The 27,083-nt window shown below is 35.4% G+C and overlaps 1 protein-coding gene across 3 annotated transcripts in view; it reads right to left on the minus strand.

The window, feature by feature from the left end:
- The window catches only part of VWC2L (von Willebrand factor C domain containing 2 like), a 163,576-nt gene that overhangs the window by 121,269 nt on the left and 15,224 nt on the right, over positions 1-27,083 (minus strand). Inside the window, exons 3-4 of one of the 3 annotated variants that reach the window (XM_051849155.2) lie at positions 13,956-14,085; positions 7,796-7,865 (exon numbers count right to left, since the gene is read on the minus strand). The exons of 1 other annotated variant lie outside the window; for it this stretch is intronic. In XM_051849155.2, coding sequence (XP_051705115.1) covers positions 7,837-7,865; positions 13,956-14,085 — 159 coding nt within the window. In that variant the 3' untranslated portion in view covers positions 7,796-7,836. The remainder of the gene's footprint in view (positions 1-7,795; positions 7,866-13,955; positions 14,086-27,083) is intronic. One more of the 3 variants, XM_002712459.5, reaches the window with a different exon arrangement.

Consider the following 27,083-nt stretch of genomic DNA (forward strand, 5'->3'; position numbering starts at 1 on the left):
CCATGGGGTGCAGGGCCCAAGCACTTGGGCCATCCTCCACTGCACTCCCTGGCCACAGCAGAGAGCTGGCCTGGAAGAGGGGCAACCAGGACAGAATCCAGTGCCCCAACCGGGACTAGAACCCAGTGTGCCGGTGCCGCAAGGTGGAGGATTAGCCTAGTGAGCCGCGGTGCCGGCCAACATACTGCTTTGAATATCCATACCCCATATAGAGAATGGGTTTGAGTCCTGGCTCTGCTGCTGATTCCAGGTTTCTGCTAATATACAGCATAGGAGGCAGTAGTGATGTCTCAAGCATTCCTGCCACCCAGATGGGAGAACTAGATTGAGTTTCTGGCTCCTGGCTTTGGCCTGGCCCAGCACTAGCTTTCAAAAGCATTTTGAGAGAGAACCAGCTGAGGAGAGCTTGCTCACTCATGCCTTCTTTCTGCTCTTCCCCATCATTTTCTCTCTCACCCTCTTCTCTCCTTTCGATTGAATAAGATAAAATGAAAAGAGGAATAACAGTTGCTAATTATGACATTAGGTAAGCACTAAAAGGGAACACCCATTACAGGAAGTCTGTTCTCAACAAACAGAAGCTTTGCATGCCCACGATGAGATTATGAAACTGGAAAACTTCAAGCTGCACTCAGTTTTCTATGGCCATCAGCCTATGTCTTTAGATCTCCCTGCTATGTGATCCATCAGTTAATGCATGCTGGCCAATCTTTGTGGTAAACTGAATCACAATTAACTAGGAAAGATATCTCTTAAGAATAACCTTCTTCGTCTCCACGCAATGCATCTGATGATCTTCACATGAAAGCTTATTGTATGAAATGGAAAGAAAAGCTTGGGGCTGTGGAGGCCCAAGAAGGTTTGATCTTATTTGTAAGAAGGGAAGTGTTAGAATGTGTGCGCTAAAGATACGCCCATTAGAGACTCTTGCTCCCAGTGTGCGTGACTTCCAAGGACGATATAGGGATATCATGCTAAGGGCCTTCTAGGCCCATCTTGCCTGAGTGTTTTGAAGGTATTCATAAACTCATTTAATGACAGGCAGTACATTACAGCTTTGTTTTTGTTTTTGTCTGATAGCACAAGGTTTAGGCTAAATAGTGGTGGAGAATGATGGTGTGGTGATGGGATGCAGCTTGCTCTGGGACTCCACTAGTTCGAATAGCCTGGGGCCCCTACATGGCAAAGCTGAAGCGAAGTGAGGGAGAGTTCTAATGCATCTACAACAGAAAGGTTTACAAGAAGCAAGACTTTCTGCTTTAATTTGTGCCTTCTGCATGAGCAGTAACCACTTGGTCTCTGGGTGCCTTTGAGAGACACATGAATATTTGGGCTGTGGAAGGGAGAGGTAGGAGTCATTCCAGATGGGTGACTCACCACTCCTGAGACTGCACAGTACCCTCAGTGAGACTCTCCCAGAGCCAGTGCTATGAGCTTCCCTAGGAAGATGGGTTTATTTCTAAGTGTTCCTGAATCTTCGCAAGGCTAAATATCTTAACTTCTCAGTTAGACTCTATCCTTTAGTTACTTCTGAAACTGTATCCCAGTCACCCATTTTCTACCATGCATAGTTATTGGAAGTGATCTATTAGAAATTAGTCTGTAATTATAAAAGACAGCAATATGGTATTTAAAAAAATAATTAAAAAGAGACCACAGGCCAACACTGTGGCATAAAGAGTTAAGCCTCCGCCTGCAGTGCTGGCGTCCCATGTGGGCACCTGTTCAAGTCCCAGCTACTCCACTTCTAATCCAGCTCCCTGCTAGTGCCCCTGGGAAAGCCGTGGAGGATAGCTCAAGTGCTGGGTCCTCTGCAATGGGCGGGGCGGGGGCGGGGGGGGGGCACATTTAACAATATGCCCAGCTATCATTTTTAAGGCAGTTTAGCTTGAAGCTTTTGTGAATGTTTAGATGTAAGACAGTGAATCTATGTGTATTCGAATGTCTTTAAAACACCCTGAATAGTAAAGAACTAAATGGCTCTCACAGTGAGTGCAACTTCCTAACCCATCTGCTGTAAAGGGAGAGGGTGTGTGCTTTCAGGGAAGACTGGTCGCATCATTACAAATGCTTAAGTGGGGAAAAAGAAACTTCCTAAACATTTCACCTATGTTAAGGAGAAAAAGAGAAAAAGTTCAAATTTTTGCACTTGTTGGCTTTTCTCTCTACATTTTCTAAAAGAACAGGCAGCCCTGATAATTATGAAATAAATGTGATGAACGTGATATTAATTTTCATTAAGTCAACATTATAAAATAATGTCTGAAATCTAATTTGCTGATGGATTAAAAGGGAATCTTGTTGGTCTAGGAGTACATAAATATCTATTTCCTTTCTTTTTTTGAGTTTTTTATTTTAGCTTTATGAAAGAAATAGGAAGTTATTCTTTGTGGCTTATTAAAATTGCTATTTGTAGTTCCTCTGTTTTGATTTCTACTTTGTTAGGGATGGAGTTCTGACCTTCAGTTATGGAGTCAGTGAAACACAGACTTTGAAACTGCCTTTCATAGGGCATGCTTTCATCATGAACCGCTCTAGGGGCTCTGTAGCCAATGGATGCATCATGTTGCCAGCACATTTTTCATCTTCAGTGTGTGTGTTTTATGTTTGTGTTATGCTTTTTACTAATTCTGTACCTAAGATGAAATGAGAAGATATTAAGTTGAAAGATTTGCATGCAATTAAGCCTGATTTTTCAAAATAGTTCCAGAAAATGTAAATGGATATACTTCAGTGACTATTTTAGCAATTTCCCTAATAGATGCATAAAATGGGCAATGAAGCTTTCCAAATGCTTTAAAAAGAATCTCATAGCTAAAGGAGTTAAAAAGTCAAGTGCTACAAATTATTAGTTTAATTAATTTATAGAGTGCCAATTATAGCAAGAGACCAATGCAATTATAATAAGTGACATGTTGATCATTTAATTATTAAATTATAAAGGTAGTAAGATACTTTTACATTAACTTGGTCATGAATTTTTCTATATTCTGTTAGTCATTTTTAATCATAAGGAAAATAAAGGTTTGTTATAGGAAATTTAGGAAACATGGCTAGCAAAAAGAAGAAAGTAAAAATTATGTATTAACCTATCATCTGGAGTTCAGTACTAGTAACATTTTGAAATATTTTATTCCAATCTGTACTCTATACATATATTTTATTTTTAATAAAAATAAGCTTATAATATATATTGCCTCTGAAAAATACTAATAACATATCATGAACATACATGGCTTTTTTGGGGGGATGTCTTTAATTTATTTCTATAATATTATTTGCAGTTTTTAAGGTAGTCCATGTAAAGGTACTGTCAGATTTTTAAACAACCACTTTATTTTTGAATATGTAGGTTTCAAATTTTTAAAACTTTTGCTATTATAAAACAACTGTAATAAACATCTCTACATACACACTTTCATATTCTTATCTGTTTATTTCTACTTGATCGGTTTCTAAAATGTCATTGCACTCTACAGACTCACTGATCTGCAGAAAGGATATCATTTATATTCTTGTTAGCAGTATGAGAGAATACCTTTTGCATTTTGCCTTTCCAAAATCACGTACTGTGTTATTTTGATATATTAAGAAACTTAAAGATAACATTAAGTTACTTAATTGGCATGTCAATTTTTCCTTTTAGAAGTTCTTCATTTACTTTTACTTTTAAGCTTAGGAAGACCTTCCCTATGTTTTGAATGAATTGATGATTACATACTTTTAAAATTTGTTTTTTTAAATTTAGTTATTTAACAGAAATTAATTTTCATAGAATGGATAAGGTAGAAGTGTAATTTCATCTTTTAAAAAAGACGAATTTTCTAATACATTTCTACAGCAATATACATTTTTCATCAAATATTCGGATGTTGTCTTAATTATATAGATGCATGTTTTATTGTGCTTAGCTTTATTGCACTTCACAGATATTGTGTTTTTGCAAATTGTGGGTTCCTTATCATCCTTCATCAAGCAACTCTTTAAGTGCCATGTTTCTAACAGCATGTGCCCACTTCACATCTCTGTGTCATATCTGATAATCTTGTAATATGTTTAACTTTTTCATTATTACAATCTATTATGGTGAACCAGAGATCCAATGATCTTTGATGTTACTATTCTAATTGTTTTGAGGCTGCACAAACAGTCCCCATGTAAGACAGCAAATTTAATCAATTTTATGTGTCCAGTAGCTCAATTTCTGGCCATTCCTCTTTTTCTCTCCCTCGGTTCAGGCCTTCATATCCCATAAGGCACAACAACATTGAATTTAAGCCAGTTAGTAACTCCATAAGGGCCTCTCAGTGATCAAGGGGAAGGAAGACTCAAGTGTCTCTCTCACATTAAACTAAAAGCTAGAAATGATTAAATTTAATGAGGCAGGCATGTGAAAGCCCACATAGGCAGAAAGTGAGGGCTCTTGACCCAAACAGCCAAGTTGTGAATGCACAGATAAAGCTCTTAAAGGAAATTAAAAGTACTATCCCAACGAATGTACCAAGGATAAGAAAACAAAACAGCCTTTGGTTTTGTGCTGATATGAACAAAATTTTAGTTATCTGGATAATTAAACTAGGAATGCAAAATTCCCTTAACACAAAGATTAATGCAAGGAGAGGTGAAGTAGCTGAGGTGAAGCCAGCAAGATTGATTCAACAGGTTTGAGGAAGGAAGTCACCTCCAGGACATAGAAGCACAAGGTCAAGCCATACATGCTGATGTGGAAGCTGCAGCAAGTAATCCACAAAATCTAGCTGAGATCACTGAGGAAGGCGGCCACACTGAACACAATGTAGTGGGAACACCTTATGTTGGAAGAAGGTGCCAAAAGAAGGACTTCCATTGCTAGAGAAGAGAATTCAATGTCAGGCTTCTAATCTTCAAAGACCAATCTGACTCTCTTGTGTGAGAGGCTAAACAGCTGGTAAGCTGAAGTTGAAGCCAACACTCATTTCACATTCTGAAAATCCCAGGACCTGTAATATTTCAGTAGATACATACTAAATCTACCTGTGCTCTAGAAATGGAACAACAAAGTCTAGATGGCAGTATATCTGTTTACAACATAGTTTCCTGAACATCGTAAGCTCACTGTTGAAAACATTTGTATACACTGGGAAATCAAAAACTTCATATAATCTCTTTATTTTAATATTCATTTTATTGTGGTAGTCTGGAACCAAACCCACAATATCTCTGAGGTATGCCTGTATGTTACTGAGTTGCTTTTTGATTTTCTGCTCACTTCTGTTTGTGTTTGCTTCTATTCCCATACTCCATTTTTTAAAAAATATAATATATATTAGAGCAATATAGCTAGTAGGTAGACTTCTCCAACACTACCAAATGCGTCCTTTTCTTGTATTTAAATAAGAATATAGACTTTGGGCAAGTGTTACGGTATAGCAGGTAAAGCCACTGACTGTAACGCCGGCATCCCATGTGAGCACTGGCTTGTGTCTCAGCTGCTCTCCTTTCCTTCCTGCTCCATGCTCATAGCCTGGGAAAAACAGCAGCAGATTGCCTAAGTGCTTGGGTTTCTGCTATGCAGGTGGGAGACCCAGATGAAGCTTATGGCTTCAGCCTTGTTCAGCCCTGACCTTTTGTTGCCCCTTGAGGAGTGAACCAGCGGATGGAAAATTTTCTCTCTCTCTCTCTCCCCCCCCCCCTTTCTCTCTCTCTCTGCCGTTCAAATAAATAAAATCTTAAAAAAAATTACATTGTCAATTTATGAAAAAAAGCACATATAAAATTTTATAGGATTTCCTTTAATTCGCCATTGGAGAAATCAGGTAAGCAATAAAAATGCAAGCTAATTAAATCATAATCCAATAAAATGTTTCATTGACTACAGGAAGAAATCTCTTAATTACCAATTAATAGTATGTTTATTAAAAGAAAATATGAATCTATGGTTGCCTCCTCAAATTCTGTTCTCATGTCTGATTAATCAGAAAAGGAAGAATAATAGAGAAAATGAACAACACTGATCATTTTTATTTAATACATCTGCAAATAGATGTACAGTTGCTGAAGCAAAAGTATATGCACTTTAATTTTTACTTATGAGCATATTGTCAAATTTCATGCCATGGAGCTGGGCCAAACTTATTGATCTACCAGCAATATGAAAGAGTGCCAATTTCCCATAGTATTATCAACAAACTGGATTATTGAATGCTAGGATTTTGCCAGTTTACTAAGTTAAAAAAAAAAGTATCAGTTTTCATTGCATTTATCCTCATAAACGGATTGCAGAAAAGTTTTATGTTTAAAAGTCATTACTGCTTCATTTTCAGTAAAATATTTTTTGAAGTTATTTGCTAATTTTTAAAGAGAATCAAGGTCTTTTTTCTTATCAATTCCTAAGAGTTTTTTGTTTGTTTTGGTTTGTTTTGGGCATCCTTTCTCATACTTTGTCAGGCAACTTTATTGTTTACTTAAGAAGTATGATTCTGACCTTTTGGGCTGAGGTACATGTATTTTATCAAATGAAAATTATCCATACAGTGTTATTAAGAGGTTTTTGTCACTAGTATTTGCTGATTTACAGTTACTGTTCTTACTTTAAACAGAAATAATATGCTCTCTCTTCTCTATTTAGCCATAGATAAATTATACTAACACATTGTCTAACATTGAACTATCTTTACAAACTCACAGCAAATCCCACTTGGTCAGGAGGTACAATTATTTTAAACTGCTGCTCTTTTCTTTTTGCTTACAAAATTCACAATCTCTGAAAACCTTAAGTTTCTTCATGATAACGATATGAAAATTCTCTTGAGAGTAAGGCTTAAACTGAGATGGTATCAAACTCTTGTCTATTCAGTCTCTTCATACACTTTGAGGAAAGGTTCATGTAGTGACAAAGGCTGCCTTAGACCCCGTGTAATGTTACCTCTTAAACAATATATATGAACTCCATTCCCTCAGCACAATCTACACCCCCAAGCTTGTAGACAGAGGAATTTGTAGCTGTATTCACATTAATAATCACAATAATTGTCTCTCTTTAGCTGCATTTTATATTTGGTAATCTTTACTTTATGTCAGTGCACCTCATAAAAAAGTTTATTGTCTCTCTTCTCTGGAAAACTTCATTAACACTAGAATTATCTGTTATTTAAAGGGTTGATGGTATCTTTTAAATTGTGAAAATATAATAAATTTGAGAAAATTCATTCACTAGAGACCCATGAAACAAAAAGTCAGTTTCCTGCTTCTACCACTTCTTTCCACTCCTTACTTTCTCTTCTGTTCGTTCGATCACCATAAAGGCTTAAGGTATAGTCTTCCAGAACTTTCACTATGCTACATATGAAAATAACAAAAATGGTTTAAAAACAATCTAATTTGATTATTAGTGGCACTGAATAATTTCTAGATTTTTTAAAACATATTTCGTTTGTGAACTACCTCTTCACAAACTTTTCTGTTGTTTTTATTATTACTAGCTTGCAAATGCTTAAGATATTGAAGATCTTTGTCCTTTTTCCTCCTCCCTTCACCCTCTCACATCTCCCTAAAAGTAATCAATGAATCATAGTAATATTCTATTGTGCTCCTTCTCTCTCTATATATATACCTACAAATTTAATATTTATTGCTTATAATTGTACTTCATTTATAAATAAAAAATATTTGAAGTATATTTCACTTACCAGGAATATATTATATATGTGTTACTGTATCATGTGGAAAATAGGGTAAACTGTACAGTTCTTGCTTATTTTATAGGGCAGCAAAAATTGTCAGTAGGGACTTGAAATGCTGTAATATATTTTATTACCTCGTTGAAGGACCTTTTTGCTTTCTCCCAACTTTTCTCTCTTAAAATGTGATGAAAATTTTGTTCATGACTGTGGGACAAAGTACAAAAGGTGAAATTACTGACTTCAAGTGACAAGAAAAGTTAAAAAGAAAATTCCTTCTGAAATTTGTCTAACATTTTCTCAACTCTTTTGAAACACTTTTCTCTTTATCTTTGCCAGTGTGAGGTGTTATAATCTCAAGCTATTGTTGATACAAAATTGAATTTTTGTTGTTTTAATTTCTATCTCCCTGGTTCCTTTTGAAGATAAGATAATTTTTCCAAAATTTACTATAAGATGTTTGATTTCCTTCTTATGCAAATTTCCTTTATGTACTGTTTTCCCGTTCCCTCACCATAGAATTATTTTTCTTTTATTTATTACAAGGAATCTGCATGTTAAGAATATAAACAAGTTATTCCATGTTCTGTTGGAAGCTATTAGATATCTTTAAGTTCCTTTCTCCTTCATGTTTGTGCATGGCTCCTCCCCTTTGTTATTCTTCTCCTATTTGCCCTTGTGACAAGTCAATTTCTTGCCTTATTTCTATCACTACCAAATTAGAAAACAGTAAGGAATCGGAAACTAAATATTTCAATGGTATTTCCAACAATTTAAGTCTAGTTAGATATTAAAACTCCTTATTTAATTTGCATGAAGGATTTTGTGAGAATGTCCCATCTAATCTGATTTTCTAGAGGTAGCTTTTTTCTCAGAGCCATGAATAATGAGTGACTCTACATTCCAGTGAAAACAAAGAACTCACTTATATGCTAGTTGATGAAATGATAAAAAAAAAAGGCATTTAAACAGAGTCTCCTAAAATATTCCAATATCTGGCTACATATTTTTACTCCAGATGTTTGACATTATAAATTTATATTGAATATGGGTGTCAATTCATATTTTACGGATTTCTGAATGAATTGACCAAATGTTAGCATGTATGTACTACTGAAAAATGGAATAACTTTATAGAATGAGAGAAAATATAATCTGTCAAGGGTTAATGTCTAGAATAAATAAATAACTCAAACAATTTGAGCACATAAAAACAAATAGGCCGAGTAAAAAAATGGGTAAAAGATCTAAATGGACATTTTTCAAAGGAATACATACAGATGGCCAACAGATACTTGAAAAAATGTTCAGTATCACTTATCCTTAGGAAATGTAAATCAGAAACATAATGAGATGTCCCCTTGCTTCAGTTAGAATGGCTACTATAAAAAAGGCAAAAGATAGCACAAGCTTGTGAGGAGGTAGGAAAAAAAAGAGAATGCTTGCACACTGTTGCTAGGAAAGAAAATTAATACAACCATTGTGGAAAAAAGTAAGAAGCTTCCTCATGCAACGGAAATTAGGGCTCCACATGATCTAGCAGTCCCACTACCAGGTATAATTTAAAAATAAACCAGTGTGTTCAAGAGACATGTGTACTCCCTTGTGTATTGTAGCACTATTCATAATAGTACTATCCACCCAAAATGGAAACAAAATAAGTGTTCATCAACTGATGAATGGATAAAAAAGTACATTTACACAATGGAATACTTTTCAGCCATAAAATGATGCAATCCTGTCATTTGTGTCAGCACGGATGGAATTGTAGGTCAATATGTGAAGTGGAATAAACCAAGCACAGAAAGAAAAGTACTACATGATCTCATTCATATGTGGTATCTAAAACAGTTGAACTCATAGAAATTGAAAGCAGAATGGTTTCTAGAATCTGGGGAGAATAAAGGACGATGGTAAGAAAGTACCAAGTTAGGTGAAAGAAGTTCTGTTGTACTGCATAGTAGGGTGACTATAGATGGTAGTAATGTACAGTTTATCTTTCTAAAGAAGAGAAAGGATTTTGAATGTTTTCACTATAAAGAAATAATGCTCAAGTGTATAGAAATATTTACTCCAATTTGAACATTATACAAGTATTGCAATTTTTAGCTATCAGTTAAAAAGTAAAAAATAAAGGAATAAATAAAAGTGAAATGACTGAGTGGCTACCAAGCAAGATGTTAAAATTAATATTACTTCTCAGTAGAAATAAATACAATAAATACTATGTAAGTAGGTACATGGTACCAGTCAAATGTATGGCCAGTTCAAATAGTTCAAGTATTTGTATGATACTCTAAACTGGAGCGTTTTCTTTAAGCAGATGCTGGCTGTGCCAATTTAATTTTTTCATATTATAAAAATAATAAAGAATTCTCATTATTTCACATTGAAAGGGCTGGGACTGAAAGGTAGAAACACAATCACAGGGAAAGATAGTATGGAAATGTTATATTTTTCAGGCAGTCATTTGGATTACTAGCTCTTCACATGTAGTGAGAAGGGAGAAACAAATGCTTAATAATATGTTTAACAACTAGGAATTCCTATACCAATTCCTTCAATTCTACTCCAATAAAACATTACCTTCATCTTTTCCCTCCTGGTTAATGTGTTAATGTGTACTGGGCCTAATCATTCAGATCTTTGTTTAACATTTTTATTTTACTTGGATTATATCAATAGCCTTTCATAGTACTGAACTGACTTTAATGAGAATGGAGTATATTTTATAGTTTGGCTATATTCATAGCTAAGCACTGGAATTCTTGCTTGAGGTTATCATTGAGACCTGAATATTTTAAGTTTTTTTTCCTTTATATAATAGAAAATTTCTGAATGTATATATCCTTAAATTATTAATGCAAATTATATTTCCAAGAATCCAGTAATGCTACAACTGTTTATAATTTTATAATATTAAAATACTTGTTTCTAAAATGTATATGTGTTCATTGTTAAATTAATATTTTCTGAGAAAACTAAATTTTATGCTTCCTTGTTTGCTCTTAAGTAATCTCAAAATAAGGATTTTAATATTAACTGAATGTTGAGTTTTAAGATTAGATGTGGTAGATTCTATCACCTTAGGCTTTTCTTTTATATCTATAATGTGTTTTGCTTTTACCAAATTCTAATTTTTGGGAGGCAGAAAATCAATCTTGGTATGCAAAATGGAAATATTTGACAGTTAAGGTGATCAGCATTTATGAAAACTGGTAATTATTTTCCTGTGAAAATTATCAATATTCATGAAGATTTAAGAAAATATGAAACAATGTTATTAGACAGTTTACAAATTAAAATCCATTGCCACTCCCTTTCAATCATAAGTCCTGTTCTTAACTTGTTTTCTAAGACTAAGAAAATAATAACATTTTTAAAAAGTAGTTTTCACTATAATGTGGAAGACACAGACTCACCATGTATTGGAAATTTAAGATACTGTTCTGGTTATATTCTCTTAAAGTCAACACTTAGTTTCCCTTCAGTTCTGTAAATGAAGAGAGCACAGGAGCTGTGGCACTGAGCCTATGTTCAGGATAAAATTATCAGGGCCACCAGTGATGATGAGACTCCAGTGCCCTTCGTGTGCTCTCTCTTGACAGTGTTTACACTTTGTTGTTGTTATTGTTTGGCACAAGTGATTAATTAGTGGCATTTAACTATAGAAAAAGGTAACAGCTCAGTGTTATACTATAATGAAAGTTAGTCTTTCTATTTTAAATTCAGATTAATTTCCCTTCAAAAACAATCTATGCTTATTTAGAAATAGCAATATGAAACAGAAGTGGTTATTTTTAGTGCTTCATGGAAGAAAAAATTCAGAAAACTTGATTATACCTTGTGCACCCAACATCTGTTTATCAAGTATACTAATGGATTACTAATTAATTGAAAAATTAAAGTTCATTCTTTACACAATTTGTAGAAAGAGGCTTTCATTTGAAGACAAATTTCTCTATCAAGACATGTGATAGAAACAGGCTAATCTTGGGTGACATCAAATTAAGTGTGACTAGTTGGTAGTGGCTGATTTAACATTTGATGTAGATATTAATTCTGGATATATGACAGGCTTTGGTGTAGACTAACTAGGTTGATGTGGTGCATGCCTGCATACAAAATATATACTAAATATATGGCCTTGGAAGTTTAATTTTGTGAATATGCTGAGTTCTATCCAGACAAGAGCCTTAAACTATAAACAGAATTTTGATTACAAGTGAGATGAAGTTAACCAGAGCCACTGAAGGAAGGAAAGATCCTCAAGGAGCTATTTAGATAGTAGCTTACAGAAAAACAAAACAACAAAAAAAATTCAGTCAGACTTGTCAATCCTGCTTGTAGAGATTGATTAGGTAGTTGAGATTTTCTTCCTTTTATCCTTGGAGAAAATGAAAACAACAGGTCATCTTCCATTTTAGACTAAGCATCCATATACTTTATTACAGTTAGGTCTCCCTGGAGCCTTCTCTTCTCCAGGACAAATTATGCTAACTCCTTCAGTCTGTCCTCATAGGTCCTATTTTTCAGCCATTAAGTCACCATATTGTTCTTTCCTGTACCTTACATGGCTTTTTCAAAATTCTCTTAAAAATATAAAGTCTTATATTTGATGCTTTTGCATATATTACATATGTTAGAGCCTCATTGGGATCATTATTTCTACCTTCTAGAGATGATTACTATGACAAGTAGTTAGATTAGGGGAATAAGAAGAAAAAGAGAAGCCAGGTGAGCAATTTAATAGTGTAATGGATTTATATCACCAAAAATAGTACAATCTATGACTGGGGAAATGTTTGATGGGTTCTTGATAAATCCATTGGGAACATACCAAAACACACAAAAAATATAAATGTAACCATAGCTACTTTAAAAATTTTTTTTTTTTGATAGGCAGAGTGGACAGTGAGAGAGAAAGAGACAGAGAGAAAGGTCTTCCTTTGCTGTTGGTTCACCCTCCAATGGCCGCCGCGGCTGGCGTGCTGCAGCCGGCGCACTGCGCCGATCCGAAGCCAGGAGCCAGGTGCTTCTCCTGGTCTCCCATGGGGTGCAGGGCCCAAGCACTTGGGCCATTCTCCACTGCACTTCCCTGGCCACAGCAGAGAGCTGGCCTGGAAGAGGGGCAACCGGGACAGAATCCGACACCCCGACTGGGACTAGAACCCAGTGTGCCGGCGCCACAAGGTGGAGGATTAGCCTAGTGAGCTGCGGCGCCGGCCTTTTTTTTAATTTTATTTTTATTTTTTTAAATTTTTTTTTGCTACTTTTGTTTTTAAATAATTTCATACTTTTTTGCTTATTAACTTTCTGTGAAAGGAAAGATTTGTAGATGGGCTAACAAAATTCCAAATTCAAAGAAAATAATATATAATAGAGGAAAATGAATACTACCAACACCCAAAAGGCAAAAGGATTCAGCATTACAGTGAAGATTGCTTAACTAAGGGCTAGAAACAGTTTTTCAAGTAGATAGTAAGTCCAGGAGGGAGGAATTTGTGAATTGTTACCTAGTGGAGACTTACTGTCTTCTCTTTCCGTAGTGCATGACGCCTGGGAAGAGTGTGCTATTGGTGTTGCTGGTTTGCTGAACTGGAGTCATGGCATTGCATTTTCTTTTATGTAGCAAACAGTTGATTTTGGGCGATTAGGATATTTAGTGATTCCAATCTCTCTATTCCACAAGGGACAAAAAGGAATCCATAACCTCATAAATATGCCAAACTCTCCTCTATAGCAATTACTGCAAGAGCAAGGCTTGCTAGGTTATAAAACCTAGGATAAAAATGCCTAAGATTTTTAGTTTTCTGTGTTGAATCTAAGTGTATTGATAATTAGATTGATATTTCTTTCATAACTTAACTTTAAACCTCAAGTCTCATCAATCCCAAAAGCAAAATTCCTGGCATTTACCCTACTCTATACCCTGGCTTCTGTACTCTGAAATGGGGTGAACTACCGAACTACTTTATAGACTCCGTAAGAGAGAAATATCATTACAAAAAAAAATCACTATTTTCTTTTTGATATCCTCCTTATAAGTCAACAATAAATAATAGGGATCACAACAAAGCTTACAGGAGCTTTAATTCCCCAGTTGGAAGGCTGCAAAATTTACCCATCACTGATTTATTTTCACTTGAACGTGGGATAAAGCTATAAATTGGCCATATCCATATTGAGAAGTCAAGGGTAGATTTTAGAGGGCTCTTGCATTGAATGGTGTGCAGGGGGAAAATATTCGTATTTTGTACTAACCCCTCTTTGAAAGCTAATGCAATGTGGTCTTACCATTTTTGCAGACAGGACAACATTGTTCTGGTTCATAGACTGGGTTGACACACTCAGGAACTGCGCAGTCTGCTACAACACAGTGAACTTCATTGCTGGGCTCACAGCGACACCATTCACATGGAGAGGGCTAGGAACAAATCTAAAATTAGCCCCTTTTCTCCTATAACTTAATGCTTGCACATTCATATGCTGTCAGAAGATAAAACATCAGTGTTTAAAGTGGCTTTACTGTTTTACTTCATTTACCATGTGCATGATTATTTTCCTCCAATTGAAGGTGACCTAGACATCCAAGCCAAGGTGGCTGTGATGTGCAGCTCAAGTTGCCATCTAAAACTAAAATACTCGTCTATGGCCTTCCCTATGTCTTTGGCTCCTACTTTCCAGAGAAATGTTTGTACAAGTCATATGTCTTCCTGGGTTGGTTCCCAGATGCCCTGTCCACCTCTGGTAAACAGCAATGACACTGGAACATATGAAATGTTTTTTTTTTCATTTGTCATTTTTTTCTTCCTGAGAAATAGGAGAATTACTGAGGATGTTGAAATGATAAGAAGACACCTTTACCCTTTTATGAACTCTTTTTCAAGCGACCCTAGACTCTAAATGGTATTTTTTCCAATGTGAATTTTAGAGGAAATTGCATTTGAGATCCAAACATCCAGGTATTACCTCTTGAAAGATTTAGTGAATACCTTTCATCTTGCCTGCTTGCTTTTATGAATGAACTAAAATTGATCGACCTAAAAAGCCACTATTCACTTTAAGAGTCCAAGACCCTAAAACTGGAATTGAGAAGTGATTAATTAAGAGGGGAAAAAACATAGGAAATTTTTTTTTTGTCTTCACAGTACTTACCGACCGAGGAGTTTTTCTTTCTTTCTTTCCTAGAAACTGCCTATATCACAAGTAATCCAAAGCAATGGCTACTCTGACTTTCTCATCCTTTGTAATTCATGGCTCTAGTTTCTCATAAAAGTAATGTTTAGAATTATGTAATGAAAACTTGGAGCTTTTTGAAGTCCTAAGATGTCCATATTTCTCTAATCAAACCATTTGTTCTTAGTAACCTCTGACTCTGACCTGATGCCACAGTTCCTCACCAGCAACTGTGTTAATTAAAACTCTCTTGTTGTTTCTATGGCTACTGTCCATCATCTCTGTCTGCTGTTGTTTTTCCTGGAGCTGACACTTCGGGTAACACCAGTAGTTCTTAACTCAGGCAGCCTGTTGGGGTGAGCATCATTCAATTGTTTAATTATTTTTGAAAAAATCGTTTGATCTTTGCTTTCTGCATAAAGAAAACCTAAATTAAATATTTTACTTTTGTATTTAGTGAGAATAAGGTGATTAGACATAGATTATGTGGTCAAGTATTGCTATTTCTTAGCATGATCAATAAGTTTATTGATGGATACAGTTAGGCTCTTGTCTTGTGGTGTACTGTATTTAATAAGCATTTCAGCTGGATCTATTGTATTAGCTGAAGGGCTGGGATTTTACTGAAACTCCTTACTGAATATTCTCAGTAAATTAGGAAAAAGCTTAATCTTACAGAAAATTTTAATTAAGAAAACAGAAGTATAAACCAGGGCTGTGATATTGCTTCTCATTTTGCAAACTCCATTGTGATACCGAAGGCTCCTGAGCAAATTTGTCAGAGCGCGACCCTTTGCTTGGTTCAATTGCAAGGAAGTATTTTCACATAGCTTCCTAAGGATAGCAAGTATATTGTCAGTGTGACAGAAAAAGGGAGCCACTAATAATACAGTCTCCTCCACATACCACCCTTTTTTTCACAGTGAACATTTGTTCTTCCTAGTTCCCTTATTGCTGAAAGAACTGGTCTGAGTAACTTTAGTGGACTGGCTCTGGGAATCAAAATTCTTGGAAAGAGCCTGTATTTTCAATGCAAAATGTTTACTTCTAAGTAACTGTGGTTTTTAAGAGAGATTTGAACAATTAGTTTACCAACACAGCCTGATGAAGAAAACCATTCAAATTTAAAGTTTCTCTGAACATTGCTAGTTACTAGGTGTCATGCTGAGCAATTTACCTATATTAATTTACTTATCTCTTGTAATAACCCTATGACAGAAGATTCTTTTTTATCCTCACCCCTTAGAGGAGACAGACGGAAAGAAAGTCAATAGCTTTTCCAGGTCCTCAGGTAGTAAGTGGCAGAGTCAGAATTTGAATCCAGGCAGTCTGCTGTACCACGCCACTACTAGATAGCAAGCATCACTATTCTGTGTACCCGCATCTTTGTAGTTGACTTCCAGATACCTTGTACCCTTCTCCATGTGGCTCACATACACAGCAATGGACATTAGTAACTGTGTAATTGATTTATACAGCATAGGTACTTCCTGCTAAAAAATATAATTTCACTATCTTGGGTGTTTACTACATAAGAGATTACCATGGAAATTCTGTTGCTTTTTCTTTTATTATTTGCTGCAAACTTGTTAGGAAATTATACCAGGTCAAAATTAGATTGTCGTGTGACTTGTATGCCTGGGGTCTGTGTCATCCTTAAGTCCTGGAGCCTGGCATCTATACTTAGAAGTGACATGGAGAAGCATAAATAGTGGTCCAGGAAAAGAGAGAAACTGGTTAAAGGGTGTATACATGTGTACAATTCAGCATTGAGGTCCTAACATACTCTGGGGAGGAACTAAGGCAACAAAACATAGCAATAAAAGTATAGTTTCGGAAGGGGCTTTAATAATGAAAAACATAATTAGAAAAATAAAAAATTTCCCCAACCACTGGTAACTTCCAATCCTGCCTGCCTTTGATTTTTATTTATGTGCTGTGGTCCATCCCATCCTAACCCAGAATCTTTTGTAGTAACCATGCTAGTTCCCACTTTATGTTCATTACATTTTTTCTAAAATATTCTTTATCTCAGTCCATTTCTTCATATCTCAAGCTTCCATGGGACCCTCTTCTTCTGAACCCTCAAATGTAATCCATCAACTTCCTTCTGAGGTCCCTGTCAGTCCCTGCCAACCTTCTCAGGGCACTCTCCTTTCATGCTCTCACCAAGTTTGATACCACTGTTATTCTCCTTCTCAACTTGACTTTCTCGATTGCCTTGGCCTTCCCCTGGTTTTTGGAAAAAATATCATTGATATAGTGATCACTTACTAGGAGTGAGCAGCAAGCTATTTTGACATTAAGATCAGCCTTCGGAAATCCTCCCCCTCCCCGCCCCTTACAGTGTCAAACTCTGAAAGGTTGGGCTCTTTGCATAAATCTTTATGTCTTTAAGCACTGAGCCGGTTACAAACTTCCTCTTATTGGATTCTTCAATGTGAAAAATATAGATTAAATTTAAAAACATCCCCATAAAACCAAAGATTAAAGAGTAAAGCTATCCTCAGAGGAACAAAAAAAGCTGAAACAAGCACTTGGAAAAGTTATTATTACTAGTTTTCCTTAGAAGAACATGTGAAATACTGAGTAGTACATGGCTTTTGTCATCTAGAGATTTGCTAAGTAAGATGACTAAATGACAACATCCTAAATTTTACACAGAAAAAAAAAAATGTTTTTCTAAGAAATCTCACAGAACATTTTTGGTATGCAATTTTTCAAAAATAAAGTAACATTCACTATAATTTTTCATAAACTTTAACTGGAATTAGAATTAGGGCTCAAATTTACTTGCTTTCTTTAAGATTCATTTATTTATTAGGAAAAACAGAGAGAGAGAGAGATTCCATCTGCTGTTTAACTCTCCCAATGACCATAACAGCCAGGTCTGGGTTGGATCGAAGCCAGGAGCCAGAACCTTCATCCAGGTCTCTCCCACGTGGGTGCCAGAGGTTCAAGTACTTGGGTCATCACCCATGGCTTTCCCAGGCACATTAGCAAGAAGCTCAGTTGAAAGTGGAGTAGCCAGGCCTCAAATTGGCAATCTGATATGGGATACTGGTATTGCAAGCTGTAGTTTAACCCACTGAGCTAAAACACCATCCCCTATTTGTTAATGTATGTATTAGATGGTCTGAGTATTGTATTTCTGTTATAAATATACTATACCTCCAGGTTAGTAGTTGTGTTTTTGAATCTTTAATGTTAAACTACATTTAAGCAGGACTGTGCATTTCATCTGTAGTTCTATTACTGATTGTGTGCCTTGTTTGGCAAATATAAATCATGTCCCCGCTCCACTAATCTACAAAGGGGCGATGGGGTAACCTGCTGTATACATTCATGTGTGTATGTGTGTGTGTGTGTGTGTATGACGGCACTTCGAAAATTTGTGGAAATTAAATTAAAATTATTTTTTGGAACTGGAGGTCATTATACTAAGTGAAATAAGCCAGACCTGAAAATAAATGTCATGTTAACTCTTATTTGTGGTAGTTAATATATAGGGAGAGTATAAAAAATTCTATTTTGCTATGATTTTGAAATTCACATATATATTTATTGTTTATTGTAACATATATAAAATATTTTATATGTAAATTAAAGGAGCAAAACAAGATCATTTAAAAATATTTGCTTAGGTGACTAAAATTCAGAATTCCGTCATCGTATAGAAAGGAATCATGGCAACACATCTGCTTTAAAAATGGTTAGCTTCCAATTACCTTGATCCTGAAATCCCAAAGTCAATGTAGTTTTTGAGAATTCTTGGAGAATTTGAGGGAAGGTACAAGAATCTCAGAAATAGTGGAATGCTAGTACTGTTTTTGTTATTGTTGTTGGGAAAGTAGCCTGAGAATTCAGAATGTAGATTAATGGAATGATGGAATAATTGTGGAAAATTCACCAAGTATGTTTCTTGTGAGAGTTTGGAAGTTAACAGGGTCATCAATAAGAGCTAACATACAATTATTAGAATAATAACTGGGGCAGGCATTTGGCATCCCAAGCAGTGGTTAAGGTGCTATTTATGACACCCACACCCCATATGGAAGTGCTTGAATCTGAGTCTTAGCTGTGGTTCTGGATTTCAGTTTCTTGCTGATATCCACTTCTAGAGGTAGCAAGTATGACTTCACTAGCTGGGTCCCTGCCACCCACATGGGAGACCCAGATGGAGTTCCAGGTTCCTAGTTTAGCTTAGCCTGGCCCTGTCTGTTATGGGCATTTGGGGAGTGAACCAGTGAATAGGAAATCTTTCTGCCTTTCAAATAAGATAAACAAAATTAAAAAAGAGAGAGAGAACATGATATTACAGAATTGCTGCATAGAGTTTCTCATATGTTTATAGTAAGTGCACATTTACTATGAATTCTGGATACACTGAGACTTACTTGAGGAAGTCCAAGGCATTTGGTCCAGCTGACAAGACCCCAAGTTGCAAATAGCATGTGGTTGCTGTACCTGGCATTGACTGTAAAATGCCCAGAAGGAAATGATCACTATCTGAAGGCTTGTTGTGCCTCACAGTTACCAGAAACGTGGCAGTGTTCAAACAAATATACTTTTATGTTTTAATTTGATGAGTTTAAGATATTTTTGTGGGTAGGAGGGTGGTTATGGGGGGAAAAAGCCACTATAATCCAAAAGTTGTACTATGGAAATTTATATTTTTAAATAAATGTTAAAAAAATAAAAAATAGGAAAATTAGAAAAAGTATTTTTATTGGCTTTGTTTGGGTGGCTGTGCCATTTTCATTAAAAACAGTCTACAGCCATAGTATGGTGGTTTCAGTCCCAGATGCGCTATTTACTTGCTGCAATCTTGGCGAAATCATGTAAACTTTCTGTGCCTTACTTCCTTAATCTACACAGTGAGAGCAGCAATAGCAGCAAACATTACCGAGTTATTATGAGGTACATAAAGATAGGTAAGAAATATTATTATTCAGTCACATAATTAGCCACTGATGGCTTTCCGGGAAAAAATTCAAAAAGTAAAGTTGAATGCACAAGATGGGGAAGGGTGGGAAGTATCACTATGTTTCTAAATCTATATATATGAAATACATGAAACCTGTATACCTTAAATTTTTTAGAAAGTGATATTTAGATTATTTCTTCCCTTCAAAGTGGAATCTAGTTGTAGAGGTGGTTGAAACAAAGTTGTATAGGTCTTGGTTTGGTGAGAGAATTTTTGATCAGATTGGATTAATGTGTCAGGAACACGATGAAGCGAGGTCGGCATTGCGGCAGAGTGAGTTAAGATGCTTCCAGAAACACTGGCATCCATATGGATGCTGATACGAGTCCTGGCTGCTCCACTTCTGACCCCACTCCCTGCTAATGGGCCAGGGAAAGCAGTAGAAGATGGCCTAAGTGCTTGGGTCCCTGCTACCCATGGGGGAGACCTGAAAGATCTGGGCACCTGGCTTTGGCCTGGCCCAGTCCCAGCTATATGGTCATTTGGGGAGTGAATCAGAGGATGGAAGATCTCTTTCTCTCGGTGCCTCTCCTCCTCTCTCTGTAGCTATGCCTTTCAAATAAATTTTTTAAAAAATAAATCTTAAAAAAAATAAAAGATGCTGGTTAGAATTTTTTCCATATTGGAGGGCCTGGTTCCAGCTCCTGAATTCAGCTGCCTGATGGTGCATGCAGAAGAGGTGGGGGTGGGAAGAGGGGTGGCAGGTGATGGCTTAGGCGAGTGGACCCCTTCCATCCACATGGGAAACCCAGGCTGACTTCCAGCTTGCTGTCTGTGCCTTCTTGGTACAACCGCAGCTCATGTGGGCGTTTTGGGGAATGGGCCATTGTTTTGGAGCCTTTCTTGACTTCTCTGTCTGCTTACTTTTCTTTGTGTCTGTTTCTCTTTTTCACTCTGCCTTGCAAATGGAAAAAATAGACCAAGTTTTTAAAAGGTTCCACTCTCAAATGTTCTTAAAAAAATATTTACTTAGTATATACTAAGTTGAACATCTGTATATAAAGATAACTGAAAATGAATCATGATGAAGAATGGGATGGGAGGGGACATGGGAGATGGGATGGTTGCGGGTGAGAGGGAGGTTATGGGGGGAAAAACCACTATAATTCAAAAGTTGTACTTTGGAAATTTATATTTATTAAATAAAAGTCAAAAAAAAAGAAAAAACAAAAAAAGAGTAGTTATGAATGATGAAACTGATTAGAAGTCAATGAGAAAAAAAATGAAAGTAACAAATATCTCCTCTTTTGCTGTAGTTTGATCATGCAGGTGTCAACTTGAATGCCGTCTTTCCAAGCAGGCCTTCCCTAGCTACCTGGGTAATCCAGTCCCTCTGTACTATACCTCCCATCCAGAGCTCTCATCACTTCTTGAGATTATCTGAATGATCTCTTTCCATTTTTATTTGTTCCCATCTGCTATCCTCACAGATTCTAAACTGATGATATATTGTGTATTCCTGTATTCTCAGTGCCTAGAAGACATTTTAGCACTGAACAGATACTTGATAAATGTTTGTTAACTAAAGTGCATAATCATTTATGCATTACCTGTTTTCTTATTGGTTAAACCATACATATGGGCAACTTCATCTGTGTTCATCATTCATGAAAAATATCCCAAATCAATTAAGTGTATGCATCTTATTTGAATATTATAAGGAGTACTTTGGGAGGAAGGTTTCTGAGTATGAGTCATGATCTAAATATTTGGTTATGGCAATGAAAATACACTCACTCTCTAAAAGTAGTCTTAAATTCACAATATTCATCATGTAGACCACTGAAAAGTCAACCTTCAAGCATTGTCTTGACCAGATTATCTAGCAGTAGAATATTATAGATTTTATTTCACCAGCAAACACTGTGCCAAGTAAATTTAGGGGTAGGGAAATTTCTAAAGTGTCTGAGGAAAAACTAGCTTTGTTTTATGATTTGCATAAAGTTTAATGGTTGTTAATTAAAACACACTGATTTTAGTTTATTATAATTTTTTTCAAGGAAAAGCCTTAATAATAAACAATTCTACTTTCTTAAAGATAGAGTACAAAGCCCAAGAAAACATCCTGAGTATTCTGAGAAACAAAACTTGACTCCTAGATTCCTTTCTGAGAAGTCATTGAAAGCTAAAGGGACATAGATGACTAGGAAATATTTTAACTGCTATTTGAGCATTCTTATCATATCAATGGCTTTCCTTCTAACCAAGTGAAATTCAACTCTGGATGACATGGGTTGCTCCATTTTTTGATTATGGGAAAAAATTATCAAAATATTCCTCACTTGACTCACCCCCCCAAAAAAAAGTCAATTAAGCCACATTTAAAATCTGGTCTCCACAAAGGGAAACTACTGCTTTAAGAAGCACACTTCTTTTAGAGATAATTTATGGCATACATTTTATCACTTTATGGAACAAATCTCATTACTTTCAAACTGTATGAAAAATTTGGAGGACTCTATTTCAAAGTTGCTGATGCCTGTCAGGAATCTCACTGTTCACTTCATTGAAATCTACATTAAATTACAAAGTGCAAAGTTTTTAGCATCCACTGCCACTGCCGAGCCAGCAATTTGCATGCAGGAGATACCAGCTGATAATCAACAGATCCAGTGGGTTTTAACCAAAATTCACAACCATTTGAAAGATGACCTATAACATTACTGATTAAAATGCTCCTCAGAGATCTTGCTCTAATGGGATTGTGATGACCTCTTCAGCATTCTGCCCTATTGATTGCAGAATGTTTAGAACACTGGGGTTGTAAGTCTTATCAAATTGTGGACATACAGCTAGAACTACTTAAGAATCTTAATATTGCTGAAGCAAACTTTAAAAAAAAACCCAAAACACAAAACTTGATGCCTGGATTTTTCTTTATAATCACCTCAGATGGTCAGCAAATGTGTATGTTGACATCACTTAAGATTCAGGTTAAATAGTAACTACTCTGGCTTTTTCTGGAGGAGTTACTATTTAGATATATTCTGGAATATTCTTTTTAGTGTGTTTGTCAGCAAAATATTTCATATTTGTTGAAAACATAAGGATTTTAGTAAGGTCATTATAAAGAGTGCACTTAGCTTTGCCCATGTAGGTCTCATATATGAGGTAGGTCATAAACTACAATTCTGAAATATCAAATTTTCAAAATGATGTATTTATTCAGCATATTTATTGAATGTATATGATATAGAAGTTAGATTATAGAAGGTGTATCAACCACATGTCCATCCTGTGTCAATAAATGGGATTCTAGAAGTTAAGAGATCTATAAAAATGTTTATTTTTTAAACAAAATTTTTTATAAAAGTAACTGGTACTACTAATGAAGGACTGAATTATTATAGTTAATATTTCCATTTTTATTCACACTTAAACTGAGGTAAAATAAAACACAAGAAGATTGGGAAATAGTTATAGTACAAATTCTAAAATTATTGTCAAATGCAAAAATGTTCACTCATTTTTGAAAATGCATTATTGTTACAACACACAGTGACATATTAATAGCTTGTTTTTTTCTAAAGATACTTTTTCTTGAAAAAACTTTGAAAACTGTTTTGGCATATGTTTTAAGGGCAATCAATCTACAATCAAATACTGCCTGTTCTGATAAGCTGGTGATGTACAGAATTGATTTCTGAATATTGTCAAGGAGCTTCATGGCAGTAAAACGCAGCTTTTCTGAAATGTAGGAATGGCATCCAGGAAAATAAAAGAGAGATAAGGAGAACATGAGAAAAAATACATTTTAGTTGTAATCTCAGATTTATCACTTATCAGGAAAATAAACAGTTTATATTTAAGAGGAAAAATAAGATTATTTTTGCTGCCTGTACTATCTTCAAAGGAGAGCCCAAAGGAATTGGCAAAAGTTACATAGCATTCATGGTGTAGTAAAGGTTTCAATCAAGGACCACAATCACCCTTGCGAAATAGCCTAGAAAAGCAGATGCTTTTAGTCTTTTGCTGATGAGCTGGACTGAAAGTCGGCTTTGTACGTGAAAGTTCCTTGACAATGGAAATGAATATTTTCAGCAGAACCCATGATTCTCCACGCAGTATAGAAAAGTGAGCAAATGTACAACTTCAAAACTTCCTGTTGACCTTGGATATCAGAAAAACATCCAGTCGTCTAACATTTCATGTTGTTTCAACGCAGTTAGTATTAAAGCAATGACAGGTGCAGTTTTGGGGGGATACATCACCATGAGAATTATAGCCCAGAAGAATCATATAAGAGACCTGACCAGTCTTACTCTACAGAAAACAGTGAAAGGAATTGGTGACAGAAAGGAGAGAGATCACATCTCATGGTGCTATTACTGCAGAGAAGATACTGAATTCAGGGACTTTTGGGGTCTAATATCAGCCTAGGACAACCAAACTTATTTGTGTAGGCAGAATCAGATTGTTACAAACTCATTCTTTGCCACTTTCTCAGTATTTCTCTGGGCAAAACTTTTCTAGCAGTTGAGATCTTTTCATTTTCTGCTTGCTGTTAACATTGTACTTTGACATATTATGAAGAGAGAGTAATGAAAAATTAATAATATTAAGGGCTTTATACATGTTATATTAAATATATTTCTACCTCTAAGCCCAAACAATCATTTCCTACTGGTTTATGTAGTACATTATTTGATGCCTAGTTCATCTTTTATGTCCTTCCACAAATACATACTGAGGTAGATATGAGCAATAAAATGAAAGTATACTTTAATTAAAAATTTTTTGACTAAGCTCTTGATAAATCTGTACTTTAGTGTGTAATTTTGGGACAAGGTACAGCAGACACAGTTACAATTTTGTAACCATGCATAAAAGATAGTGCTATCTCTTAGTGGAATTTGGCTGTATGATGATGTGGACTGAGTTTGCTGTTCTGTAGCATGGAGTTAATAATATTAATAAACCTCTGTATTCTTACTGGATGGTTATGAGACTAAAAGGGAATACTGTAACCTATGTGGCACTGGTTACATGACTTTTCTCATCATAGTTTTCAACTTGACCCTTATATTCTACCTCCCACCCCGCCACTTTGTCTATTGGCAATAGCTGTGTATTTCTCAAGGGAGCACATTACTCATAATTAATTTTATTAAATTATAGCATAATTATTATGAATTATCTGAAATATTGAATTTGTGAAGAATATTTCTTCCTGAATTTTGAAATTAATCTGTATTATACCCGTAAAATGTAGTAGCATTGTAGCAACTATATGAAAATTGTGGTTAGATTGAAAATTACACGATACAGCATTTTTAGTTAATTAGATTCTTATTTACAGAAATGACACTTCAATCTTTAATTAGATTTTTGTCAAAAACATTTTTAACAGGGTAAATTTAGCTATGAGTTTCTGGAGTCAGTTTAAGTGTTCCATGTGAATGTCCGAGAGTCTCATTAATAAAAGGAAAATTCTCAGCGATTGTCTTCTTTCTCCCTAATAAAGCTTTCTAAATCTCAGCAGTCAAAGGCTGGAGAAAAATTAAAGTTATAATGAACCATTTTATTTTTTCCTGTCATATTTAGAAGATAACAATATGGCCAACATGCATCAAAAAAGGTGAAGTTTCAGAGAGGCAGGGCTGTTCATTCAGTATAAAGAAAAATGGTTTTATTAGGTAACTACTGTAAATTTATACAAAGACGATAATAACAGCCTTTGCATTAACAGGACTATAAAAATCATTCAGAAAATCTGAGTTTTTCTTTTAAAATTTGTATTTCACTATGTAGAATAAAAAAAAGAAAAATTCTTAAATTGCAAAACTTGTCCCAGCCAATTCTCACTACAACCAGAATGTTGTTTGTTTTTCAAACGGCTAGGCAAACCTTAAATGTGTACTATATTTTGGCAAGGGGAGTTTTTAAAATAAAAGCAGCTGAGTCCTTTTAAGTGCGGAGCAGGGAAAGAATTTTCCTTACGTTATCAGTGTACTACATTTCTTTGGAACAGGTATGGCAGTAATCATGGAGACTTATAATTTCACATGTGTTCGACAAATAGGAAATAGATACATTTAAATTTATAAAAAGCATCTCTGCCACATTACTTGTATAATGTCTATAGTAAACTCATCAGAACTGATAAGGAGTAATGAACAGCACTGGAGTTTAGGTCAGAAACCCTTCCTTGATTTCTCTGGTTTGATAATTCCCTTAATATGACAAGAACAAAATCTCATTTATAAAATGGAAATGACAATACCTTAGAATTAAGTAATTCAGTGAGGGAAGGAATGCCCAAAATATCTCATAAATCTGTCAACTACTATTCATATTTGTTTCAGACACAGATCTGGTTTTGCCATTTCCCTCATTGAAGCCTTTGTATTGCTGCCTGCTCAGTCAAGCTTTGATCCAAGCTCCTTTCTGAACACTGTGAACTGGCCTTGTGCATCAATTGCACTCTCATTTCGCCCTCTTTATACCTTCTCACTCTGCCCATTTGGGCTGACTCACCTTTCTCTGAACAAGTTTGCCTTGACAACTTTGTCCAAAATATTTGCAATGCATTGAAATCCCCAACCTTAGGGTTTCATTTTGGCCCTGTGGGTTGAATTACTGCTCTTTTCTGCATGAGTTACAGGAGCAGTCTTCTCCAGGCATCTGCACTCTGTGTTCTCTTTGATAGACCACACTGAGGGTCAGCTTTATGTCTTCTATATTTGGTATGCCACAGAAGACCTACACTTTTCCACATGTAAGAGATATTTACTTAATGGAGTCTCTACATTGTGTAAGCTGACCTAAAGAGATATAATAATGGAATGATTACTGAAACAAGTGGACTGTATATGTATTTTCTCTTATTAATGTAACATTAAATATATCTACTATATTATATTAGGTTAAATATACCTTTTTGATTGCTCATATTATTAAGAGAGCAAATGAGGTATATGAAGATGCTAATTTTATAATCTTTGCTTGTCTATTTCATTTGAGAATTTTCTGTATGTGTAAAATTATTAAACAGCAATGCAAAGTGCACAGCTGTATCTTTGGAGTCAAGCATGCAAAAAGGTGACTGAATATGACTGTTGTTAAGTACACATTCCACATTTAAAATTGGCAAATCTCTGAATCTTTTCAAAGTTACCTGTTTGAAAACACATACCTGACACCACCCACAGGTGGAATGGGATCTACATCTAGTTCTAGTAAAGAACTAGACAAGCTAAGGCAAATCTATTTTTACTATTAATTGTCAGTAATACTCTAATGAAGGAATTATGCTATGT

This window comes from Oryctolagus cuniculus, chromosome 3 (genome assembly GCF_964237555.1).
Source record: "Oryctolagus cuniculus chromosome 3, mOryCun1.1, whole genome shotgun sequence".
In the NCBI taxonomy this organism is placed as follows: domain Eukaryota; kingdom Metazoa; phylum Chordata; class Mammalia; order Lagomorpha; family Leporidae; genus Oryctolagus; species Oryctolagus cuniculus.